General features: G+C 35.2%; 3 protein-coding genes and 1 pseudogene across 7 annotated transcripts; 3 read left to right on the forward strand and 1 right to left on the reverse strand.

The window, feature by feature from the left end:
* Window positions 1-6,565: 6,565 nt before the first annotated feature.
* LOC131647256 (uncharacterized) lies at window positions 6,566-12,183 on the forward strand. Of its 2 annotated transcripts, none has more exons than XM_058917165.1 (13): window positions 6,566-6,959; window positions 7,063-7,130; window positions 7,253-7,306; window positions 7,411-7,494; window positions 7,604-7,689; window positions 8,479-8,559; window positions 9,528-9,649; window positions 9,972-10,013; window positions 10,298-10,374; window positions 10,453-10,543; window positions 10,638-10,719; window positions 11,443-11,515; window positions 11,701-12,183. In XM_058917165.1, exons 1-13 carry the CDS (start codon window positions 6,720-6,722, stop codon window positions 11,867-11,869), a joined length of 1,269 nt encoding a protein of 422 aa, XP_058773148.1. In that variant the 5' UTR covers window positions 6,566-6,719; the 3' UTR covers window positions 11,870-12,183. The 2 variants fall into 2 exon arrangements, with proteins under 2 accessions (XP_058773148.1, XP_058773149.1); XM_058917166.1 differs by having other exon boundaries at window positions 8,485-8,559.
* A 626-nt stretch (window positions 12,184-12,809) lies between these two features.
* On the forward strand, window positions 12,810-16,408 carry LOC131652739 (protease Do-like 1, chloroplastic). Its single transcript, XM_058922688.1, has 8 exons — window positions 12,810-13,318; window positions 13,827-13,949; window positions 14,447-14,618; window positions 14,756-14,793; window positions 15,050-15,248; window positions 15,540-15,692; window positions 15,826-15,960; window positions 16,119-16,408. Exons 1-8 carry the CDS (start codon window positions 12,903-12,905, stop codon window positions 16,194-16,196), a joined length of 1,314 nt encoding a protein of 437 aa, XP_058778671.1. The 5' UTR covers window positions 12,810-12,902; the 3' UTR covers window positions 16,197-16,408.
* A 1,732-nt stretch (window positions 16,409-18,140) lies between these two features.
* Window positions 18,141-19,856, forward strand: LOC131650457 (GDSL esterase/lipase At5g14450-like; annotated as a pseudogene).
* Window positions 19,857-20,220: 364 nt separating this feature from the next.
* LOC131652740 (protein KINESIN LIGHT CHAIN-RELATED 2-like) lies at window positions 20,221-24,116 on the reverse strand. 4 transcript variants are annotated; one of them, XM_058922692.1, is made up of 4 exons: window positions 23,923-24,116; window positions 23,429-23,600; window positions 20,757-22,657; window positions 20,221-20,655 (listed from the first exon to the last, which is right to left on the reverse strand). In XM_058922692.1, exons 3-4 carry the CDS (start codon window positions 22,604-22,606, stop codon window positions 20,439-20,441), a joined length of 2,067 nt encoding a protein of 688 aa, XP_058778675.1. In that variant the 5' UTR covers window positions 22,607-22,657; window positions 23,429-23,600; window positions 23,923-24,116; the 3' UTR covers window positions 20,221-20,438. The 4 variants fall into 4 exon arrangements, with proteins under 4 accessions (XP_058778675.1, XP_058778672.1, XP_058778674.1 ...); XM_058922689.1 differs by having other exon boundaries at window positions 23,429-23,673; XM_058922691.1 differs by lacking the exon at window positions 23,429-23,600.
* Between the last annotated feature and the right edge of the window lie 525 nt (window positions 24,117-24,641).

The following is a 24,641-nucleotide window of genomic DNA, read 5'->3' on the forward strand; positions in this document are numbered from 1 at the left end:
AAGTGTGACAACCTCTATACTTTCAGAGTGTGTATGCCATGCGTCAAAATTCAAATTTTTGATGGAGGTTGAAATTTTTCAAATTTTGGGGAAATTTGATAAACAACAGAAAATCATATATAAAGACTTGACAACATAACTAGAAAACAATAAAGCAATAAATGAAAGCGGTAAAGCTTCTCCCCCACACTTAAACCAAACATTGTCCTCAATGTTTCGATCTAAGGTGGAGAAGAAAAGACAGAACCTATATGGATGCTACCGGCGTTCCATCACGACCAAATCCACTCCGCGTCCGGAGGAAATACCTTCTCCTATCATACTCATCAATTGTGTCACCACCAGCAGCAACACTCGTAGGAATGCGCGTGGAGACCTGCTCATCTTTGAGACGATCGTCTATAGATTTTTCGCCTAGATATGGTTGAGACGTGACAAGCGATCCATACTTTTATTTTCTGCAAATTCAAACAATAAAAGAAAAACATTAAACTGAAAACTCGTGGGTTGCCTCCCACGCAGCGCTTTGTTTAACGTCGATAGCTCGACGGTTTAAGAGTGCAAGCACTCAAGGTGGTTCTCTCGAGAATGACTCCTTGGTTGAACTTTTAGCAAACCTCGTTTTCCATGGCCACTTATCAAGCCATCTCACATATCCCTCACCTTTTCTTTTCTTTCTTCTGTGGGGTGGTTCATTCTTTTGAAATCGTGGTGGCGGTTCTGGATCGATCCTAAGTATCAGCTTTTCAAGTTCGGGCTTAGTGATATTATCCACCACCTCAAAGATTAACCTTACCCTCTTATCACTAATGATATCCTTAGTTTCATGGTCGTCTAAATTTCTCTTTTTATGCAAGACTTCAAATAAGGGTGCATTAGTGTTGATATTTTCTGATACCTTCACATACATTATGGATTTGGAGTCTACCTTAGCTTCCATAAAACTTTGCGGGAAAGAAATCGGTGGGGTATAGGGAAAAGGAATAATAATAGGTGCTTCCCTCTCTACCTCTTCTACAACCTCCCTTTCAGTTTGTGTTGGTGGATTTTTGTCAATCTCCACTCTTTTCTCACTAGAACTCTTCTCAACCACATCATCACTCTTCTCAATCTCATAATCACTCTCCTCAATCTCATTATCACTCTCCTCAGGAATTTCAATTTGTTCTTCACTAATGGTTGTTTCCATATACTCCTCAAGTAAGTGTCCTAGCGACTTTTGTTCAAGTTGGGAGATTTGAGTTTCTAATGCCATGTTGTGAGTTGCGAGGGACTCAACCATAGTGGTCAGTTGCCTAAGGGTTTCATTGTTTTGAAGACTTTGTTTGATAAACTCTTGGTTTTGGACGGTTTGTGTCTCTACAAAGTTCTCCATCATGGCTTCTAATCTAGAGTGAGTTAGCGTCTCGTCGAGATCCTCCATTGATGTTTCAAAGCTAAAATTATGGGATTCTTGAGGTTCTTCAAAGGGAGCTAGCGTTGCATTTTTTGTTTCCTCAAAGTGCTTCGTCATCATAGATTCTAGCCTAGAGAGAGTTTGTGCTTCAATGAATTCCTCCATTATGATTTCGAGGTTGGATTTAGGATAATCTTTAGACTCCTCAAAATGTTGGGCATGGTGATCGTAGAGGAAATCTGGTTGATGATAATTTTGCGTTGCATTGGAATCCTCTATTAATGCTTCGAGGTTAGAATTATAGGAATCTTGTGGTTCCTCGAAGTAGGTAAGCATCGCATTTTGTATTTCCACAAAGTTCCTTGTCATCATAGATGTTTCATTAAAATTTTCCATTATTATTTCGAGGTCAGATTTACGGGATTCTGGTGACTCCTCAAAATATTGGTTGTGGTGATCGTAGAGGAAATTCGGTTGAGGATAGGTTTGGTTGGAATAAAATTCTTGTGGTTCCTCAAAATGTTGGGATTGGTGATTGTAAAGGGAATTCGGTTGAGGATAAGCTAGTGTCGAATTGTAATCCCCAATTAATGTTTCGAGGTTTGGATTGTAGGTTTCTTGTGGTTCCTCGAAATGTTGAGATTTGGAGTTGCAGAGGTAATTTGGGTGAGAATGAATTGGTGGCGCAGCATTGAAATTCTCCAATAGTATTTCGATATCGGATTTATAGGATCCAGGTGATTCCTCGAAATACTGGGAGTGGGGGTTATAGAAAAAGTTTGGGTGATACATAGTAGTAAATGAAAAGAAAGAAAGAAAAAAAAAGTGCCTTAGTCTCTACGGTGTAACAGCGAGTTACGATATCGACTTGAATAGTCCCCGGCAACGGCGCCAAAAACTTGATCGCGACTTTGCGTGTCTATTAGTCGGGATAACTGCAAGTGCACAGTCGTGTCGTGTAGTTTTAAAAGATATCGAATCCACAGGGACTATAAATCGACCTACCGTTATCTAAAGTTACTATGTAAAGCTAAGGCTAATGATATTTGGGGTTTTTTTATAAATGGGGAAACTAAAATCTTAAATATAGGTAAAATATAATAATAAACGGATATCAGTATGTATTTTATCTAACTTAGGTGATCCGAAGTTCCACTGGCCAGATTCTAATTAAATCAAAGATCTTTACTAACTATGTTATTTAAAAGTCCTCCTCTCAAACTCTCGCTCTATTGATTCAGACTACGATCCTAACTCTTAATGTACGCTTTCGCCATCCCACCAGATTTAGAAACGCTTTTTGAAAACAACATAGTTAATAAAATGCTTGTTTTATGAAGTCGTTATCTACTTAAATCTCCTAATCTCAAACTCTCGCTCTGTTGACTCGGAACATGCTAATATCCCTAACGTACGCTTTCGCCATCCCGCGCGGGTGTAAAAACACTTTTTGAAAATAAATAAGTTCTAATTAGTTTTAATACGCTTTCGCCATCCTTAAAACTAATGTCCTATGTCTACTATCCAGTTAAAGATCTCAAACTTTCGCTCTATTGATTTTAACCTTTGACCGTCTTAACCCCTCAAACTTTCGCTCTATTGGTTTTAAGACTTACTAATTAAATTAGACATATAAACCAAAAACAAGTGACATTTAATAAAACATAATTAAGCCAATTTATTTCGGATCCCTACGGTTAAATTACTTTACATACCGACATCTAAATAAATTAGCCAGACATATTAATATGGTTAAACATGCATAAATAAATTCGGTTCATATTATTAGGCATATTAATTGGCATATAATATATCATGCAATAAATATAAATAAAGGCGGTAAATAATAAACCTGAATAATATAAATCTGAAATAAATCTTTAGATCTTCAAGTACTCGAACCTCCACCACAAATCGGTTGGATTGTTCTTCGATAAATTCTTCGATCAAATAATTATAAAAACAAGGAAATAAAATACTATGATCTAACGTAAGGTTAGATCCAGTAAAAGGTTCACAACAATTTCCGGTGGAGAAATTGTTGTGAGAAAAGATGAACGGGATAGAAAATAATTGCTGGAAATATAATGCTGGAAATAAAATACTGGAATAAAAATAATACGAAAGCTTAAAACTAAAATGTTGATCCTTGCTGAAAAACTCGGACACTGGAAACTGAAGTATCAGTCCCCTTTTATAGCTGAGCGTAGGCAGTTTCGTTCCGTGAATATAGCACCTTCTGACGCAGACTTGGGAGACGCACGTCTCCACTTCTTCAGGAAGACTAGGCAAACAGACTTGAGACGTGCGTCTCAAGTGGAGCTTTTTTAGGGAGGGTTGGAGACGTGCGCCTTGTGTGAGAAAGAAGTGGAGAAAATAGTGGAGAGGTGGAGACGGGCGTCTCCATTTGTGACGTGGTCATTTGTGGGCTTTGGGCCTTTGGAGACGGGGGTCTCCAACTTTGGAGATGGGCATCTCAACTTTGGAGACGGGGGTCTCAGTTTGGAGACGGGGGTCTCCATTTGGAGACGGGGGTCTCCATTTGGAGATGGGCATCTCCCTCTATCTTCGTGGATTGGGCTTGCATCTTTTCACAATTGGGTCTTCTTTGCACCCCTTTCTTACTTCAGCACCCCTTTTTCATCTTTTAAGCATAAATAGTAGTGGATTTAGCTCCATTTCTTCTCCTTTTCACAAATAGTCCTCAAAACGAACATAAAACCTAAAACAATGAAAATACCAGCATAATACCAACATAAAGCAACATAATTAAGATAAAATAGGGAAATAATTGATATAAATCGAGCCAAATAAACGATACATTTTCGTGTTATCAACCTTCATCATTAAGACCCTCACCATCTTGTTCATCATCCCTAATGACTTCTTCATAAATCTTGGCAAGCATCTCCTTTGTTTCATTGTCCTCAATAAATATATCTTCCTCCTCCATATTTATATCTTAATCTAAAGGACTATCAACATACTCTGGTTGGGATAGGGGATGTTTTATATAGACATCAACACTCAAGTGAACCTTATAGAGGTCAACTATCTCTAAAGCACCTTTGTCATCACTAGACACCAACATACCAAAAGTAGGGTCATCAGTATAACCTCTATCCTTTAGTATACCAACCAACTCAAAGTAACTCCACCTATCCACTTCTACTTTCAGCTCATTACATTTTCCCCCTTCATACATAGTTTTTTCACTATCTATAAACTCACCACTATGATGGATATTTAGACACAAATACTCATCCATGGCAACCTAAGTCAAATTAAAACAACAACTTATCAATAGGGCAAGAAACAACACAATTGTAGTAGGTGATAACCCTAAATATCAAAAGGGTAAAAAACATAACAATCATAAAAGGCATTATTGACAGAAGAAACCAAGAACATGCAAACCCTAAATTAGAATACACCATAAATTAGAAATACCTAATGTTACTAACATCAGATTCAAAACAACATAAAGAGGTGCTAACCTCGATTCGTCTTCAGCGAGATTGTGTGTATAACGCTTCAATCTTTCCCCTTCTCCTTCGCAGCTCTGGTAGTTTTTTTTGGTATGTCTTAGAAATGAAATGAAGTGTGCATATCCAAAGTCTTAGAGTTTTTGTATTTTGTTTCATCCACCTCAGCAGTAATCTAACACGTCAGCACCATTTGGCAATGAATTTAGACAATGACTATTGTTTCTAACGAAAAGGATAAACGTGGTGTTGTTTTTAAATATAGAGGATTAAATTGGTCATTTATAAAGAAAGAAGACTGAAATAAACCCACATGTAGAGGTACGAGACCAAAAAGGGTATTAAGCCTAAGATTTAATATGATATTATAACTATAACACATCGTCAATTACATCACTGTATCTCTAAAACCATGTCAGAATTTACTATGGGGTGAACAAGGAATTACATCTTTGTATTCTGTCTATGGTAAATACGGAGATGTATCTCCGGATTAATTTATCTCAAAATGAATGTGGCTCAATTACTAATGCATGAGGCGCGTATAGGGTGAATCCGGAAGTGCATCTCCTGACTATGGATAACAATGGGCAGGGTGCTATAGTATTCATCCTCAGACCCACGGTTGGAAATAATCCTTGTACCCGAGACCATACTCGTTTGAGTAACAACTTTAGCACTCGTAACCGTGTCCTATGGGTATGTAAGTACCCATACCTATAAACGTAACCCGCATTTCTAATAAAAAATAAATATTTCAAGTCTAAAATATTATATCATTTTAAGTTTTTAAAAACATTTAAATCTTTTCAAAAAATTTATTGTTGAATTATGAAATAAACAAACACTTGTCTTAAATATGTAATAGCTTAACATCAATGTATTTTTGAAAATTGATATACATTTAATTTAATATAATAATATAATTTAAGGGTTTAATGGACATGCACTGACAGTGTAAAAAAGTTTTACATTGTCATCCAATAAAAATGCAACAAAGTGCCATGTCATCTTAGTAATTTAAACATAACAGTATGATTTATTGGGATACATGGTCGTGATGGTTGACAGTGTAAAACTTTTTTTTACTGTCAGTGCATCACCCATTTTCTCATAATTTAAAGTATATATATATATATATATATATATATATATATATATATATATATATATATATATATATATATATATATATATATATATATATATATATATATATATATATATATATATATATATTGTGCGGATATGGATTAAAGTGAATATTAAGGTTCTCATACCCGCATTCATACCCGCTTATTTAAGTGAGTATTTTACCTCACCCATTATGAATATTTCTGTAGGTACCCACTGAGGATGAGCCAAACTATCATTTTATTTTTGGACTAAATTGAGATAAACTGAAATAAAACTCACTCAAAACATATTTTAGGAAGAAAAGAGTGCGCCATAAAATACACTTTAAAATTATGAGAAACATTTTCAAATTTATTTAAAGTCCCTCTTGGATTAGTCGGTCGCAAGGCCGGATACCAAGATTTCCAAAAAAAAAAAAAAAAAAAAAAAAAAAAAAAAAATTCCTCTAATAAAAGGTTGAAAGTATCCGTTAAAGAAAAGCCCAACCCAAACTTTTAAAAGCTGTAGAAGGGTATTCCCGTAATTGCGCATCCAAGTTGAAACCTTCGTGAAGCGTGCGAAAATGGCGCCACCACCACCGATTCATATCGAGAACGTCGAATTCCCTTCACCTCCATCTTCGTCTCAAATTCAATTTCCATTTCCATTTCCATTTCAATTTCTCAAAATATCGAAACTCGAAAAATCCTAAACCGACAACAATGTGGAAGTGGTTTCAGAAAGAGGCGGAAGTACCACCGCCGGTGGTTCTAGTTCCGCCGCTTTTCGATTTCCCTCCCCTCGCCGCACGTGACCGAATGCTTGAATCATCTTACGACGTCGTTTTCGGGAAGCTCGCGTTGAGGTGTCTCTTCAATGATTACTTTCAGCAACCGAAGCATTTCCTCACTAGAATCATGCTTAAGCCAATCGACGATCCTCACGTCGATATCATCGCTACAGTATCCCCATTCATTCTTATTTTATTACTGAATCTGATATCACAAAGTTAAATTTATAATTAATGTGTATTTTTTGAATTAATTTTTTTCAAATTTTGTTTAGGTTTCAGGTCCTCTTGATCAAAAGCCTGAAGAAAACATCAATGGAAATGCTTCGTTTCGCTGGCAAAGGTGTTCTATAATCTTCTTCTATTTTGTTTTTTTTTGTTTTTTTTGGTCCTCTTGTTCGAGTAAAGTTTAGTGAATGTGAATGTTGAGATTTTGTTTTAACTTGGTGGATATCTACTGTGCAGTGACGTAAATGATCCTCATACATTCATGGACCTTTATGTATCGACAACTGATCCGTAAGAAGCTCTGACTTGAATATGTTATGATAATGCTGTTGATATTTGCCTGCATCAGTTTGAATTGAAGTGGTGTCAATGTTGTGTTTGGTTTGTTTGTTTAGGGTTTTGCGGATGAGGTCGTGTGCTTACTATCCCAGATATGGATTTGGGGCCTTCGGAGTGTTCCCTTTGCTATTGAAGAAAAGGTGTGTTTTGTTTGATGATGGTGGAAGAAGCGTGTATTAAGTTCTTGTAGTTTTGCACTTCATCACAAATAGCAACATACAATGTTGACAAAGTTCGCCAATTATACAGAGAAACGTCCCAAGATTATGGCCTGATGGGATTGAGATACGGTTCGGGAAATCTATCATGTGGAGTTACACTTATGCCTTTTGCCAGTAAGTTACCTGGTTCTGTGCTATTGATCGGTTTTATTGAGCAGATTTAGGATGCAATTGATAAGCATTGAAAAAAGCTCTAGTATGATTTTACTTTTTCTAGATCCCCCCAAAGCCACGCTTTCTAAATTCCCAGAGTAGCACTGAAACTTCCTATTTTATTTTTGAGATTTTCATTTTCTTTATAAAAGAACTTGTGAAATTATTATAACATTTTAAAACATATGATTGACTAAAAAGTGTTTTTTTTTTTCTTTCAAAACACAGAATCTGGTCCTTCTTTATTGTTGGTGGTATTAGGTGTTACAGACAATGCCGGAACCAGGACCCTGGCTCATGGGTGCAAAAAAACAAACTTTGGGTCTCTTGGGCTAGTAGTAGTGCAAAAATAAATAAATCCAGAGGGTTCAAAATTTCAGAGGGTTCAATTGAATGCTCTCAAAAGGGCTAGATCCTGCCCCTGGTTACAGCAACGCTGATAGGCATTAAAGTTTAAGATAGGATGGCAACTGATGTTTTTGTATGTTACTAGTATATCTTAATGATGAATCTCAAATTCTCAATACAAGTTTGGAGTATTACCTTGAACTCTATATTGAATATCTTCCAATAGAAGATTTGGAGTATTACTTTGCGCTCAGTCTCTCCGTGTTTAAAGTTTGAGATTATAACTGTTCTTACTAAGATTGCTAAATTTTTCATTGCTGTGATGGATTTTTTTGATGTATCGATTTATGATCTACATACAAAAACAATGCTTATAAACTTTGTAATTGTGATACTTTGCAGTGAAAGATGAAGTACCAAAAAGTGCATGGTTGGTGAGCAAGATAGGAAGGGTAACAGCCGGGGTGCAGTTTGAGCCACACCGTAAGAACTATACAGATTTTATTCCTTTACAAATATTTCAACATCTTCAGATTTGTTTTACATCAGTGCTGGGCTTTTTAAATTATTTTTTATGGTTTGGATTTCAACATGGTGCATATGTTGTTGAACTTATCCTTGCTGGTTGTATATTCCACCTTTGATAGATTGAGACAGAAAATATTAATATTTCCTTAATCATAAAATGGACACTAATGCATCAATGTTTTTTAGTCTCTTTCGCTCGGTATATGCCCATGCATCTTCATGTGTATTCTAAAAATTGCACATGTGTTTAAGGTCTTCGTGTGTGTATTCTAAAACCTGCACATGTGTTTAGGGTTACATTTGTTAGGCCCACTGATATTAACAGACCCATAAGTAATTAGGGGAGAGGTACAGCCGGTATTGGTTGTAGGAGAAAAAAAAAGGACAATAGAATACACTACTATATAGGGGGTGGGGATAACCACAAAAAGGTATATAGAAATTAAAAATTGATTTGGGGCTGAATAGAGAAGTGGGTTCTTTCTCAGAATTGGCTTTTATCTTTTATTGTTCAGTTATTGATTATCATCTAACAAGGAGCACAGCTCTATTCCATTGCCATTTTTCTTTCTAAGCAGTTTAGTTTAGTCTAGTCAATCAACATAGGCTATCTCTTCTGGTTGTAAGTTTAGTTTTTGATTTCTGTTTGGGTCCTATTACAAATCAATTATATAAAACTTAAAGATAGACTAATGAACTGAAAAAAAGCAATCTATAGAGGCTGAGTTTGTCAGCGGGGATGGGGGATTGAAGAACTTGAACTAATGCATTATTGTTTTCAAGCAGTTTTAGGAATTTGGACTTAAAGGATGAGCCAAAACAGTCACAAAAAACAAACATATATTAGTACGACTAACTCAAGGTTCTCTTGTATATATTATAAAACAATCATGTGCATAATACCTTGCGGTGCTGTTTTTTAGATGCAAATGCCAAACTTTCAAATTTGATGAACTGGAGCTGTGCCATGGGTTACGGCGTGGGATCTGGCAGCCCTCTGAGCCCGTCTTTCAATTTCAGTCTTGAGCTTGTCAAAAGCTCCCAGGTAAATCTTCATAATTAAATTGATTAATATTATACATTTATTCTTTGGAAAAAATGTTGGTGGGTAATATTTTCATCATGTTTTTTCTCTAAGTAGAAAGTATTGTAATTTATGAAACATAGGTTATATTAAAAAAATTCATTTTACCAACCACCGCAATTTAATCAAGATTAAATATTGTATCATCCTTCTCTATGATATAATGCAATTTAAAGTACTAGCTAATTAACTGCACATTTCTATTTTTCTTCCCTGATACGGGTGGTATTCTGATAATATTTTAAGAAGGATTTTACTGAATTGACTTCTAAACAATCTGCAGTTTGTTGCCTCATTTTATCAGCATATGGTTGTTCAAAGACGGGTATGTTTCCCTGGCCCTTGCTCTGTTTTTTCCCATTGTATTTTAAGCTATCGTTTGTCTTTCGTTATCTTTTTCACAAACACTCTGATGTTTAAATATATTTGATTTTAGTTGTCTCTTAAATTTAATTTTTTTGACAGTTAGATAGAGTTCCATCCAGGATTACTTTATGCTTACCCTCATTCAATCTTTTTTGGTTTGAATTCTAGTATACTATTTGATTTATTGTTGAATCAGAATATCAATATATAGTACTTTAAAACTCAAATACTTGAATTGAACAGGTGAAGAACCCCCTCGAAGAGAATTCTGTTGTTGGAATTACAAACTACATTGACTTTGGGTTTGAGTTACAAACAAGGTAGTCTTTTGACTTTAAAGATTTTCAAACTTCTGTGCAATTGTACCAATGTGGTAAATCTAATTTTCTGTGTTGAAGTGTTGATGACGCGATAGCAGCAAACAGTATCTCAGACTCCACTTTTCAAATAGGTGCTTCCTGGCAAGCCAATAAGAACTTCTTGCTAAAGGTAAAAAATTAATGTAATGCTAGGCAGGTTTTGTCATAGATTGATTACATAGGATTTACTCTAGAATAAAGTTGAATATTTCTCATATTTTTAGGCAAAAGTTGGACCTAAAAGCTCAACAATGGCTGTTGCATTCAAGTCATGGTGGAAACCTTCTTTCACATTTAACATTTCAGGTATCTCTAGAGGGATTTTTCTATTCAATCTTCCTATGTTTTTGGTCTTAAACCCTCTGGTTCACATGGAAAAGGGACTCCGGTAATCTGGAGTTCAGTCAAAATGTAAGTAAAGTCCAACCAAGAATTGCTCAAACCAATGACTGAGCTCGGGTTTCCTTATTTTCTTAAGTGGGATTTTTCACATCTTTTTGCATCCGTCCTTGTATGGGGAGGCGCTAAGAAGAAGGCTTCCCTGTTTCCCGATGTTTGTGAAGTTTAAATTATTCCTTCGTGTTAAACTGTTATACCTATATTCTTTGTAGAATATATGTTTTCTCCCTTGAGCATTTCTTTTTTCTAAAGAATGCTCATTATATTTTATGTTGGGCACTACTAACTTACTAAGTTCTCCCGACCAAAGATTAGTATTTGGTACATTGGATAAGCATGTTTTACCTATGCAGAGTGTTTTGGGATGGGGTATCACTATGTTGTTTTTTTTCTTCCTGTTTATCGCCCATATAATATCATTTTCGATGTGTTCCACTCTACCTCATTCTGCAAGTTCGATGATATAAGATCTAATATCTATGATGTTAAATTGTTCCTAACTTCTCTTCATGTGAAAATTTCCAAAGTTAAATATGTTAATTCGAGACATTTCTTCCAAAACTTGTGATTCTATTGAGTCATCTTCGTACTGGATGTTTGTCCTGCTGAGAATGTCCTTTTTTTTTTCAGCCACCAGAGATCGTGCAGACGGTCAATTGCAATATGGATTTGGCCTCCAAAGTGAAAGTCTCAGAGAAGCCAGGTTCATTTCATTGGAAGCACTTCTTTGTTTTTGATTCAATAGATTCTTTGCTAATATATCATGACTCATCCAAACCTGTGTTGCTGCATTAAAAAAATGGGAATTGCTTTCAATTTTATTTTAAAACTTGTGCTCCGAACTGTTGGTAAATTTGCTTGTTTATTTGCACTTTTACTTGTATGCAGTTATCAAAGAGCTGATCCCAATTTCGTAATGCTCACCCCAAGCAAAGAACACCTAGCCGAGGGCATTGTTTGGCAAACAGGAAAACGACCTATGCTCCAATCTGACATAGATGCTGGACATTTCGATGGCTTACCCAGAGAATTGAGACCTCTTGACAAAATTTTGTAACTTTTTATAGCTTTATATTTATGTTGATAGATGAAAATGTTTTCAGAAGAATGTACGCCATGTTTAGTTGCACATTTGGTGTATGTATTGATACGCACGTCTGCAGCAATACCTAGACAAATTTGCCTTAATTTCTAGAAGCTGCAAGAGGGAGCTTTTGCACTTAGTAACTCTAGTTTACAGCATTTGGTCGGTAATTTTTGCTAGCATGAGTTCATAGGCTTATAGTATTTTAAGTGTAAAGTACTCGTCGATTTCACGACTAGTTTTCACTATGAAATCTGACCAGTAACATTCAGAAGAATCTCTTTTTTCAACCATGTTTTTTAATATCTGCAAAATTTTAAAATCTAAATTAAACTTAAGTTCTAGTTCATTGTTGGACTTGGATCCTCTCCTTCAATTTATTCTCTCCAACTATCTCCTTCACACTTTTCTCTCTATCTCTCTCTAATATTTTCTCTCTCTTATTTCTTTTATCATTTTTCTTAATACTATTAATTTAATTACACTTGTTTTTGGTGAAGGAGAGAAAAGGAGGGAAGGAGAGGATCCATGGTGTTCATTGTTACCCAAATCAAGTTAACTTAAATTCTCGCATAAAATGTATAAAAAATATACTACTTATTAACTTTAATGTTTTAATATTTATCACCTAATATTATTGGTTATTAGTTTATAATATTAATAAACTATAATTTCATTAATATCATAATTTTTTTAAAAATCTAAACTCACCTACCTACCTAATTAAACAAAAAAATATTCCGGATTCAAGTTTAATCTTATAAATACAAATGATGATTGACACATTAAATATTTTTTATTTATTATATAATTTGAACCGTTTGATTGAACATCAATGGTTGAAATCGCTTACAACCTAGAACTTCTCAAACCTGCCAAAAAGGCCATCCAGGTCCGCAAACAGTTAGAACATGTCACATTGAAAACGTAATCCAACATTGCAAGAACCACAAACAACGTTTACTTTAACAAACAAAGAAACATCCTCACTCCACTCAAAAAAACAATGGCCATTACTTCTTCTTCCTCTTCACTCATTTCCACATTCTTCTTCCATTCTTCCTCATTTCCTCGCTCTATTATCACCAAATCCAAATCCCTTCATTTCCATTCACCAACCCATTCAATTTCTCACCCTACCCTTTTCCTCCTAAACCCTCCTCCTCCTCCTCAAACCCCATCAACCAAAACACAACCACTTTCACTTCCAAACCTCTCTATACCTAAAACCTGCTTAGATTCTCTTTTCATTTTCTGTACTTCAATTGCACTCTCTTTCACTCTCTTCATTTCAAATCCTGATTCAGCTTCTGCTTTTGTTGTAACCACACCAAGGAAGTTGCAGACCGATGAACTAGCTACTGTTCGTCTCTTTCAAGAGAATACTCCTTCTGTTGTCTATATAACCAACCTTGCTGTCAAGTAAGTCTTTTTTTGTACTTTTGATATAAAGAATTGAAATTTGTGATGTCCCTTTTAGTTTTCTTCATGTGGGTAATTGTGTTTAGGTGGTTGGTGTTTGATTCTTTTGGTTGAAAAGATTGAATTTTTAGATGACCCTTTTGTTTTTTTTTAACTGTGTGTTTGATTCTAAAATTGATTTAGTACAATTGCTTTTGATTATAGATTGCATGCTTAGTTTCACCTATGGAAGACATAAAATTGATTTTGCAGATTGCCTCTAGAATTGATTATACTTGCTATACTTTGTAGTTTTTGCTTTTAAACTTGATTTCTGCACATATTTATTATTCCTTGAAATCATATTACATTAAAAACTTACTTTTAACTAGAATAAGTTTTACAAAATCTATAGAATCAAAACCAATTTTTGCCAAAATTTGGACACACAATTTCAGCTTGAATCAATTTACAAAATCAAAATTTTTCACCCGAATTGAATATATATTTAACGTGTGTTTGTGTTTAGGCAGGATGCGTTTACTCTGGACGTGTTGGAGGTTCCTCAAGGATCCGGGTCAGGTTTTGTTTGGGATAAGGATGGTCATATAGTCACCAATTATCATGTTATCAGGGGTGCTTCTGATCTCAGGTTGGTAGGTTTTTGCTTCTTTTGAATCAATTTCCATGTTGATTTTCCCAAGATTATACATGTGATGTTTTTGGGTAAACAACTTTGTTAATTAAGCTCTTATTGAATAATGATTTGTTTAGGTAGACAACTTAATTAAGCCTTTGTAGCATAAGTTCTTATCCTACAAGTCTTTTGCATTAAAGCTAAAAATGTTTCCAGGTGTTATTCTGGAGAGCTTATTGTAATTGGTTTTTATAAGCTAGCTTGAAGAACTTATCAAAATAAGCTAAAAACAATTTATAGAAATGTCTTAGAATTTTTTTGTAAGCTCTTTTAAAACATTTGTAAGCGCACTGCTTAGGTCATAAGATAAACTCAAATAAGCTGTTAATAAGCTATTACAAACTCACTGTCTCTTTGGGTGTGAATTGAGAATTCCTGTTCAATGGTACCGAGTAGATTTCTACTAAAAAAATAAAAGTACTCCTGTTCAAAGAGACGCTAGTTATGTGCAGGGTCACTCTTGCAGACCAATCAACTTATGATGCAAAAGTTGTTGGTTTTGACCAAGACAAGGACGTTGCTGTGCTTAGTGTTGATGCGCCTAAAGACAAGCTAAGACCTATACCTGTTGGGGTATCTGCCGACTTGCTTGTTGGTCAGAAAGTGTATGCTATTGGGAACCCGGTAAGATTTTTAAACAGATGATGCATATTGTATTGTGAATGTGTATTCTTCTATGAGTTTTCCGATCTATAGAGATGATAGAAATCCAGGTTGAAAACTGTAAACTATTTTTATAAGTTATTATGTGATTCTTGCAGTTTGGACTTGACCACACTCTTACAACTGGAGTTATCAGGTATGAAAACAGTAACCTATTTCTATGCAACACCGTATTGTGCAACATCTTATCTTTCGTCTTTCTTTGTAACTTCGAACCATTTTGTATGGTAAATAATCCCCCCCCCCCCCCCCCCCCCCCCCGAATGGTGCGTCATAAACACATGTTTTTTCTAGTATTCTGATACTGGATAACTTGAAAGCTGGATACTTTCTGATCATTTCTACACATGTTCTGTATCGATTAAACTTTAATGACATGTTTCTTAAAACAGTGGACTTCGGCGAGAAATTAGTTCGGCTGCAACTGGTCGTCCTATTCAAGATGTTATACAGACCGATGCAGCAATTAATCCTGGTAACAGTGGAGGGCCACTCCTTGATAGTTCTGGAAACCTCATTGGAATAAATACAGCTATATACTCCCCATCTGGTGCATCCTCCGGTGTTGGATTTTCTATTCCTGTCGATACTGTGAGCCCCGACTCTTGCCTCTCTTTAAACCATTGTTTTAAAAAGTAAAAACCCGAATCGCACGGTGCTACCGGTTGAAACGTAAACCCGTGAACCCGCACTGTCTACTGTTTGGTTATTTGAGTTGTTTGAACTCAGTGTCATCCCAGTTAAACCATGACAGATCCTGCTGATTATGTTATGTCCGGTTCGGTTTTTTAGATAACGATTAGTAGAGATTAGTAGAAACATACCGCCTTTTTTAATTCTCTTAAATATAGTTTATGTGCTTATTTTTTTTAATATATTTAGGTAAATGGCATTGTTGATCAATTGGTGAAGTTTGGGAAGGTTACTAGACCTATATTAGGGATCAAGTTTGCTCCAGACCAATCTGTGGAGCAATTGGGAGTAAGTGGAGTGCTTGTCTTGGATGCTCCTGCCACCGGTCCAGCTGGAAAAGCTGTAAGCTTATTTCTTATATAAGCTTAATTTATCGTTTTTTTAGGAACTTAATTTTTGAAATACTTCAGCTTGATTTATTTGATTACAAATTTTCAAGGGTGAGGAATTTGGTTAAATTTCTATTTTGTTGTAGGGCTTACAATCGACAAAGCGCGATGCCTATGGTAGACTCATTTTAGGAGACATCATAACATCTGTCAATGGCAAGAAGGTTACTAATGGAAGCGATTTGTACAGAATTCTTGATCAATGTGAAGTTGGCGAGAAGGTATGTATCCTAAGCAAAGTTATAAGAACCCGAGATAAAGTTAGTTAACCGTTGGTTAAAAATTAGTTAGATATTTTAAATCAATGAAAATAGGAAACAAATCTAAATTGAAGCTGATTTGTTATGATAGTTTAATAATTGTTGATGTTGAAATTCAGGTGGTTGTGGAGGTGTTGCGAGGTGATCACAAAGAAAAGATCCCGGTCATTCTCGAGCCAAAGGCGGACGAATCATGATGTGCAACTCATTCTGCATCATTCATGTATATATACACATTTCATTTGGCAAGGAATGCAGCTATTTGATGTGTATTCTTCTTAGGTTGTTTCCCAACCGTGTACATATGTACTATGAGACTGTACTACGGCTCCAACACAAGTTGAGATTGAACAAAAGAATAGATTCATGACATGCTCATTTTGTTTTGAAGAATAGATTCATTCAGTTACATGGGATTTTTCTTAAATATATAATTCTTATTTCTATAACATCAATAGCTTTGAAACCAGAAAGTAAAAATCTAAAACAGTACTCGTTAGAATTGTTATTAGGTAGCTTAGATGAGTTGAATCGTTGATTCATTCTCATTGATTGTTGATTCAAAAGCTCAAACTCTTACAAGGAGAGGAAGAACTATATATAGATAGAATTAGTTGAAGTTGGTTGGGCTTAAATTGCCTCAGCCACTTTTGACTAATCTCTAACTAACTTTTTAATAACAAAAATCTACTTCTAGCTAACTTCCTAAAATAATATTTGTAATACCCCCCTCATGATTGCTTCTTGGAACTCCACGAGACAAAGTTAGGGCTAAAGAAGATACATGAGCTAGAGATGTACCTTATATTATTCACACCACATGCCTAATCACTGCCATCGTAACCACGCAAAGAGAACTCGTGTAGGCAATTGGAGGAAAATAAGGTGAATCCAAAGTTGATACTGCCACTTAGATACCTTAGGATTGGTTTGACATCCACCTAATGTGTAGTCAGAGGAGAAGCCAGCCATGAACTGACATGCCTTGTTGACACTGAATGCAATGTCAGGACGTGTCAAGGTGACACACTACATCGGTGTGGGAGCTCCATTAGCATTTCACCCGTGGGCACGAGTTAGGAGGTTTTTACTGTACTTTGATTGAGACAACTTAATAAAACCTTGATTATGATGAGTGACTTCAATGCCAAGAAAGTATTCAGCTCAACCAAGTTTTTTCAGGGCAAATTTGAGATGAAACTTAGTTATAAGATAATGATTGTGAGGCGAGGGTGATCCAATAATAAAGATTTCATCCACATAAACTAATGCATATAGGACAGTTCTTTGATGAGAGTAGACAAACAAATAGTGGTTACATTTTCCAGAAATAAACCCAAGCTTGAAAAAGGCTTAGTGAAGCTTCTCATACTAGAGACCTTGGGGCCTGTTTGAGATCATACAAGACCTTGTGCAACTTGCAGGCCAAAAGACTTAATAGAGTTAGTGAATCTAGGAGGCTACATCATGTAGACCTCTTCTTGCAAAATGCCACTGAGAAATGCATTATTGATATCAACCTATTATAGCTCCCACTTATAAGTGATGGTAAGTGTGAGCATAACTCTAATAGTTGTAGGCTTGGCAACAAGAGAGAAAGTTTCATTATAATTAAATCCAGGTTGCTCATGGAACCCTTTAGCAACTAGACAAACTTTGTACTTACTTAATTACACTTTCATCAGGATTTTACCTGACCTTAAATACCCATTTGCATCTAACAATTTTTTGTGATCAAACAATGTGGCGAGGGACCAAGTTTGGTTAGCAAGTTATGGACCAACAATTTTTCATTGGTCTCAGTGTGAGCTCCTTAGATTTGATGACCTCTCATCTCTAATATGCAGACGACATGATTATTTTAGTGAATTCCTCCTATGAGAATCTTTGGTTCATCAAGGTTATTTTTCGTGTGTTTGAGCTAATATCAGGATTTCAAGTGAATTTTGCCAAAAGTAGTCTTATCGGGGTGAATTGTAATCTTGTTTTCCTTGATCTAGCTTGTGATTTTCTTCATTGTCAATAAGGATTTCTCCCTTTTAAGTATCCTGGTCTCCCAAGGGGGCGAATTCACATCTGTATTCTACGTGGGAACCATTAGTTAGTCTCATCACTATGCGACTTCACTCAAGGAAACATAGATGCCTGTTAAGGTTTGGAAGAAGATTGTGAAAATTTAAAGGTTTCTGTGGGGTGGTGTGTGTGTGTGTGGGGGGGGGGGGGGGGGTGTCAAAGATCACTTGGATTAGGTGGTCTGATGTTTGTAAGTCCAAGAAGTTAGGGGGCCTTGGTGTCCGCGACCTTCGGTTGGTTAACCGATCTCTACTTGGTAAATGGAGGTGACCGTTTCTCTCTGGAGACTCATGGGTCTGTAGAGATATCTTGTCTGCTAGAGATGGTGTTATTTACACTTCTTATATTTTAGAAGGTAGAGCCCATTGCCTTTGCTCTGTGTGTCCTTGGTTGAGAGATGTGTCCCTTCTTGATGTCAAAAGGGAGGACCTTCAGATTGGTTTAAGGATAGTATGATTAAGAAAGTGGGGTATGGTTCGCTCACTAAGTTCGAGAAATACCTCTAGATTAAAGACATTCCTCTTAGAGTTATGCTTCCTCAACCTTTTTCTGTCTCAATCAGAAGGATTGTTCTGTAAGAGAGGTTGGTAAGTGGGATGGGTAGGCTTGTGTCTGGGATCTTTAGTGGAGAAGATCTCGTAATTTTTTTATCATGAGCAGGTTTTGATATCTGATATCCTCTTAGTAATTAGTAATTTTATCCCTTCTTCTCATCTCGATAAGTGGCGGTGGAGTCACTCTAAAGATGATTCTTATTTTGTGACTTCTGCGTACTCTTTTCTTCTCTCTCTTTCAAACTTTGCAGTTGGAGGCGCATCGATTCGTCCCATTCATGGTTATAACCCATTCTATCTTGGTCTTCAAGTTTCTCAGTTCTTACTATTCAAGTCTCGCATGAAGGTTCTATCCAACCATCTCTCTAAGCCTTTTAAAAGTGGTCTTCCAAGGCAAGAGGATTTTTCCAATGCAATTTACACAATTGACATTGGACAAAATGATCTTGCCTATGGTTTTCAACAATCTTCAGAGAAACAAGTTCAAAGGTCAATACCTGAAATCTTGATCCAACTCTCCATGCAGTGGAGTTAAAACAATAACCTTATCCTGGACTACATTATCATATAGTATTAGTTGTTTTTTCTAACAAAAACTAATGCTTGTCATGTTATGTTTTAGCAACTATACGCCCAAGGTGCAAGAGTGTATTGGATTCACAACACTGGTCCAATCGGATGCTAACCCGTCAATTACATACCTTATGAGCCTAAGAAGGGTAACCTAGATGCCAATGGTTGCGTAAAACCTTTGAACAAAATAGCTAAAAAATTCAACAAGAAGTTAAAGTACCAAGTGTTTGAACTAAGGAGTAAATTTCCACTAGGCAGATTTAGATATGTTGATATGTACAAAGCCAAATATGAACTAATCAGCAATGCAAAGAGCCAAGGTGATCGGAATAATGCAACGCTTTATATGATTAAGATCAATATTTTTAGCGATGAAACAATTTATGATTTGTTAACAATGTAAATTTTTTGACAGGATTCGTGAATGTATTGGAATTCTGTTGCGGTAGTTACACTGGCGGTTACAGTGTAAATTGTGGGAGTAAAAAATTGATAAATGGAACTGGGAATGGAAATATGTGTATGGACCCTTCTCAACATATAATTTGGGATGGCTTACACTACTCCGAAAGAGCAAACCAATTAATTTCTGAAAAAATCATCAATGGATCCTTCTCCGTTCCACTTTGGAAGGCATGTTTCGGAGATGGATACTAGATAAAAGCTAGTTAATGAAATGCATCCCAAAACTTATGATATTTACAGAATTTATCTGGTTTTGTACAAATCTGCAACCTCTTTAATATCGAGGTCAGGAGTGCCTCATCCTGTGAGAAACTAACCTAAAAGATGGAATCAAATTGAAAGATAAAGAGAGTATGTCTATGTTATGGTAGTTAGTACTTAGTACTTAATAAATATTTACTCTTAATCTTGCATTACAATGTAAGCATAGAAAGATAAAGAGAGTAAGTGTCATATTCATGCTTGTCATGTCATGTTCATAAGATCCTTCACTATATAACAAAATGCTTACATCTCAAATATAGTTAGAAGCAACTGAATTTTCCAAGCACCAGCAGAGAAAATGATGTTATAACACTCATATATTTACTTAGAAAATTGTATATTGTATTTCAACCATTTATACATTCAATTATGCAAAGAATAGTATGAATTTATATATAGAAATTTCATCTAGTCTATAATAGAGTAAATGAACATTCTTAAACAAGGAAAAATTATTGAAAGTGGAAACAATTCACACTTTGTTATTGTTTTCTATATACAGCCTCAACTTCATAGAACCGTAATGCCGTTGTTTTTCATAACCTGAGAGTTTGAATCAAGAAGTGTTTCCAATGATCTTTTCGACCTTCGGTTTCTTGCTCTTCCGGCCTCTTTTAACAACTCGGCCAACCTCCGTTTCTCATCGTCGACATCAGGGTTTGCCGTTCCAAGCTTCTCCTCTCTCATGCCAACTACATATTCTAGCATTTCAATGGCATCATCCACTCTGTAAATCATTACAATTAACAAGAAATGTTAGCAATTAAAACCTAAATTTTTTCTAGTACTCCATAAACCTGAATGTTTAAGGGTCAATGAACATGTTACCTTCCCATTGCATCATAGGTGCCTGCAAGATTGCTATAGACTCCTAATGTATCTTGATGATAAGGACCATACTCTTTTTCCAATATAGTTCTAGCCTCTTCAAACAAATCTGCAGCTTCATTTATAGCATACCTTTGGACACAAACAAGACCCATTTGATTCAATGCAATTCCAAACAATGCGGATTTTTTCTCTCCGCTAGCGCGGAATTTTGCGACAGAACTCTTAAAAATGTTATAGGAATCAGAATAATTCCCTAACATATAATACATAACTCCCATTTGTGCCTCAATTCCAGCAGTAGTACTTTGTTGACCAGGAACATTGTTGTATATTTTCAATGCTTTTTTGAGTAACTTTAATCCCTTTTCCAAATCATTCATAGATTGATAAATTGCAGCAACATCTATCAAACCATTAGCAATCTCTTCTAGAGGAATTCCTGGATTTTTCTTCCCGAAAATTCGAAGCGCGTTTTCGCAATAAGTTTTTGATTCCTTGAACTTTCCTACTTTGTTGTATAAATCAGCTAACCTTACAAAAACAGAGGCAACTGTTGGATGATTCTCTCCTTTGGTTGATTTGAAAACGGTTAATGCTTTCTGATAAGAAAAAACCGCTTCATCATATCGCGCCAATGACAAATAAGCATCACCTATGCTGCAATCAACAGACGCAACGTCCAGATCTTGACGATTTTCCGCCATAACCATACTTGCCAAAACATAATGCTCTAGAGCACTTTCGTAATCTCCTTTTGAGTCACAGATTAGTCCCATTAGTCTCCGATCGGCCGCTTCTTCAAACGAAGCAGGCAAACCATTTCCCTTGTGAATATCAAGAGCTATTTGACATAGCTTCCTAGCCTCATCAAACTGCAGTGCTTGAACATGTGCTTCAGCTACATACCGACACGTCTCGCCAAATCGAGGATCGGTTTCACCTAAGACCTGCCCTTGAATTTCAAGTCCTGCTGTATAAAACAGTAGAGAATTCTCAATATTTCCCATCATTGCATAAGTATCACCTAACTGCATACACCCTGCAAATTTAGCTAGTGCATGATCTTGGCCATCCTCTAAGACAGGAACATCAATCGAACGCTCGAGAATCGGTATTGCCTCATTGTATTGTCCTAAATTACAATAAATTGTTGCCAAAACATGAAGACACATCACCAATTCCAAACTTGGTTTACCATCTGCATTACATATCTCAAATGATTTCAAGGCTCTATGAGCCAAACCAAGAGCCTTGTTCGGATTCTCGCCCGAAGATATCATATCTCTCGTTATCTTCAATAAGAACGGCCCGAGGTCAGGATTATCTAACTCGTCAACAACACCATCTTTCAAACCAAGCCTCCTATGCTTCCTCATCATATTGTAAAATCCATTTCCTTTCCTAGTTCCCTTCTCATTCTTGTTATGCAAACTTCGACTTTTCGCAGATAACTTGGCCGATCCTTCACCGATCCCTGTGCTTGATGAAATAACAACTTTCTCAATAGCATTGACATTGGACATGGAATCCTCTTTATTTTCTGTTACAACTTCTTTTGTAATCTCCAAGTCAACACCAACAAGATGACCCAATTCAGAATCGATCCTCGACTCTTCGCCATATGAGTAAAAACTAGCCCTTGAAGGTGATTGATCAGAGCTTCTCATTTCATAAACATTGGTATACAATTGTTCAATTGAAGTATCTACAACACCATCAAGAGCTAAATCAATTGAGTCACTTTGAGTACTTCTTGGACTTAGTGTACTCCTTGGTGATGCTTGTTGAGTAAAGTTATCCTTATGAGGTGTGTAACTTTCAATAGCTTCTTCTGTTGTATTATTCATGTTTATATCTTCAATAATTATTGCAGGTATTGAATTCAACGCTATAATCACCTAAAATTTATCAAGGAAATAATCAGAAAAACAAGTTTGAAATTCATCTAAGGTCCTGTTTGGAATTTCTATAACAACTTTTCATATATAATAAAAGTTATTTCCATAAGTTACCAGGAGAGTTAATGAGAATATGTTAAAAACAACTTATGAATTTGAATATAACCTGTTTCTATAAGCTCTCTAAAACAGTTTCGCAATTTTTTATTTCAGTAAATAAGTTCAAAAAGTCAATCCAAATGGCCCTTAATAGGAAAACAAGAACAGAAAAGAATCAGAATACACTAGGCATTCAATGATTAATTAAATACTTATAACATAAGCGTTATCACATAAGTGTGTTTATGTATAAACTATTTCTATAAAAAATTATTCAATAAAGTCAAACTATTATCCTATAAACTATAAGTTTCTTTCATAAGCTATACCTTGAAGAACTTATTGAAATAAGCTGAAAATAGCTTATGGACATATTATGAATTGTTTCCATAAACTCTCTCAATATTTGTTTGGGGTCACAATTTCCAATAACACAAAATCAAGAGCCAATTTTCACTTTACAGAAACAGGTTCAAACATCAAAGTCAAAACCATTCATAACTTCACAAGTGTTATGAAATTTTTATTTCAATTCAATAAAAATAAACTAGCTAAAAATTCTGTAAGAAGAAACAGAAAAGAAAACAAAAAGTAAAAGAGAAATGAATCAAACTTTATAACTCATCACAGCAACCAAAAAGAAAAAAGAAAAAGCAATTAAAAATATTCCACCTGGTTAGATTGCTTAACATTGCTTCTTCACAGATTCTCTTTCCTCTTACAACACACATCAATAAAACAACATAACACAAAACCTTTTCTTCTGAAATTCAATTGTTGTCAGTGATCAAACGCATAGTTTTGAATTATGGTCGCGATTGTGGTTACGCTGCTGACAATTGTACTGCAGAAAAATACAACTGAACTGTCGAAATTGCAATTGTGATACTCTTGCAAAGATTTCAAAATTGTTTATACTGCAGACCGCAATTTAAAATCATGATCAAGACCAAACTCGTTGAAAACAGAAAACAAAGATAAAAAACATTAATGTGAAACAAGAAAAACGATGAAGACAAAATTTGATTGAATAAGTAAAGAAACTCATTGAGAACATACAACAAACACATAAAGGTGTGACTGAAACTGAATCAATAAAAACAGGAGCTGAAACCAAAACATAATATTAATAACAAAAACAAGACAATAAATGAATGAGATGTTACCTTTACAAGGTTGTTTATGTTATGTTCAGAATTTACATGAAAAAATATGAGTCAATGCATATATGAATCATTTGTATTGGCTTTCATTTATATATACACATGTACATGTGAGTTGTGGAAGAAGACTTGTTTGGGGTAGGTAATGGAATATAGGTGAAATAATGAGGGTAGAATGGGAAATTTAAATGGATTTATTGAGATTTTGTAGATAAACATGCATGTGTGAATGTGGAAGTAATAGAATTGGAATTTTGAAGCAAAACATAGGAAGGTGACCTTTCTCCCACTCCTTTCCTTTTCTTTAATTCATGTTTTTTTTCAAAGAAATATAATTTCTAAAAAATCAATTTTGGACTGTTTCTTATATTTAGATAAGTTTTTTTGGTATGAAAATAAGTAGTTGAATTAGCAGAACCGAAAGCCAAGCTGGAAACTTTTTAAAAGAAAAACATGTTTCTTTAACTAAAATTGATTTTCACGAGGACAATATAGTCAACTATATTATTGATTAAATTTTAAAAACTCAAAATAATTACTTGGAAGTAGGGATGCCATATTTAAAAGGGTGAATCTAAAATTTTGATTTATTTTGAAAAAAATAAAGGCAGGTTCGTAACTACTACGCCTCTTAAAGTTTAAAAACTATAAATTTTATGTAAAATAATACGTTTATAGAAGTTAATAGAAAATAGGTAGACTAGATCAAACATAATAAAATA

Source organism: Vicia villosa, linkage group LG2, assembly GCF_029867415.1.
Source record: "Vicia villosa cultivar HV-30 ecotype Madison, WI linkage group LG2, Vvil1.0, whole genome shotgun sequence".
NCBI classification, from domain to species: domain Eukaryota; kingdom Viridiplantae; phylum Streptophyta; class Magnoliopsida; order Fabales; family Fabaceae; genus Vicia; species Vicia villosa.

What these genes read in the sequence shown, in the direction of transcription:
- LOC131647256 (XM_058917165.1), top strand. Translation starts at nt 6,720, where the DNA reads ATGTGGAAGTGGTTTCAGAAAGAGGCGGAAGTACCACCGCCGGTGGTT. An exon ending in GCTTCGTTTCGCTGGCAAAG is followed by an intron (nt 7,131 to 7,252) that starts GTGTTCTATAAT and finishes TCTACTGTGCAG; the next exon opens with TGACGTAAATGATCCTCATA. An exon ending in TACACTTATGCCTTTTGCCA is followed by an intron (nt 7,690 to 8,478) that starts GTAAGTTACCTG and finishes GATACTTTGCAG; the next exon opens with TGAAAGATGAAGTACCAAAA.
- LOC131652739 (XM_058922688.1), top strand. Translation starts at nt 12,903, where the DNA reads ATGGCCATTACTTCTTCTTCCTCTTCACTCATTTCCACATTCTTCTTC. An exon ending in TGTATGCTATTGGGAACCCG is followed by an intron (nt 14,619 to 14,755) that starts GTAAGATTTTTA and finishes TGATTCTTGCAG; the next exon opens with TTTGGACTTGACCACACTCT. An exon ending in CCGGTCCAGCTGGAAAAGCT is followed by an intron (nt 15,693 to 15,825) that starts GTAAGCTTATTT and finishes ATTTTGTTGTAG; the next exon opens with GGCTTACAATCGACAAAGCG.
- LOC131652740 (XM_058922691.1), bottom strand. Translation starts at nt 22,606, where the DNA reads ATGAATAATACAACAGAAGAAGCTATTGAAAGTTACACACCTCATAAG. An exon ending in ACCTATGATGCAATGGGAAG is followed by an intron (nt 20,656 to 20,756) that starts GTAACATGTTCA and finishes AATGATTTACAG; the next exon opens with AGTGGATGATGCCATTGAAA.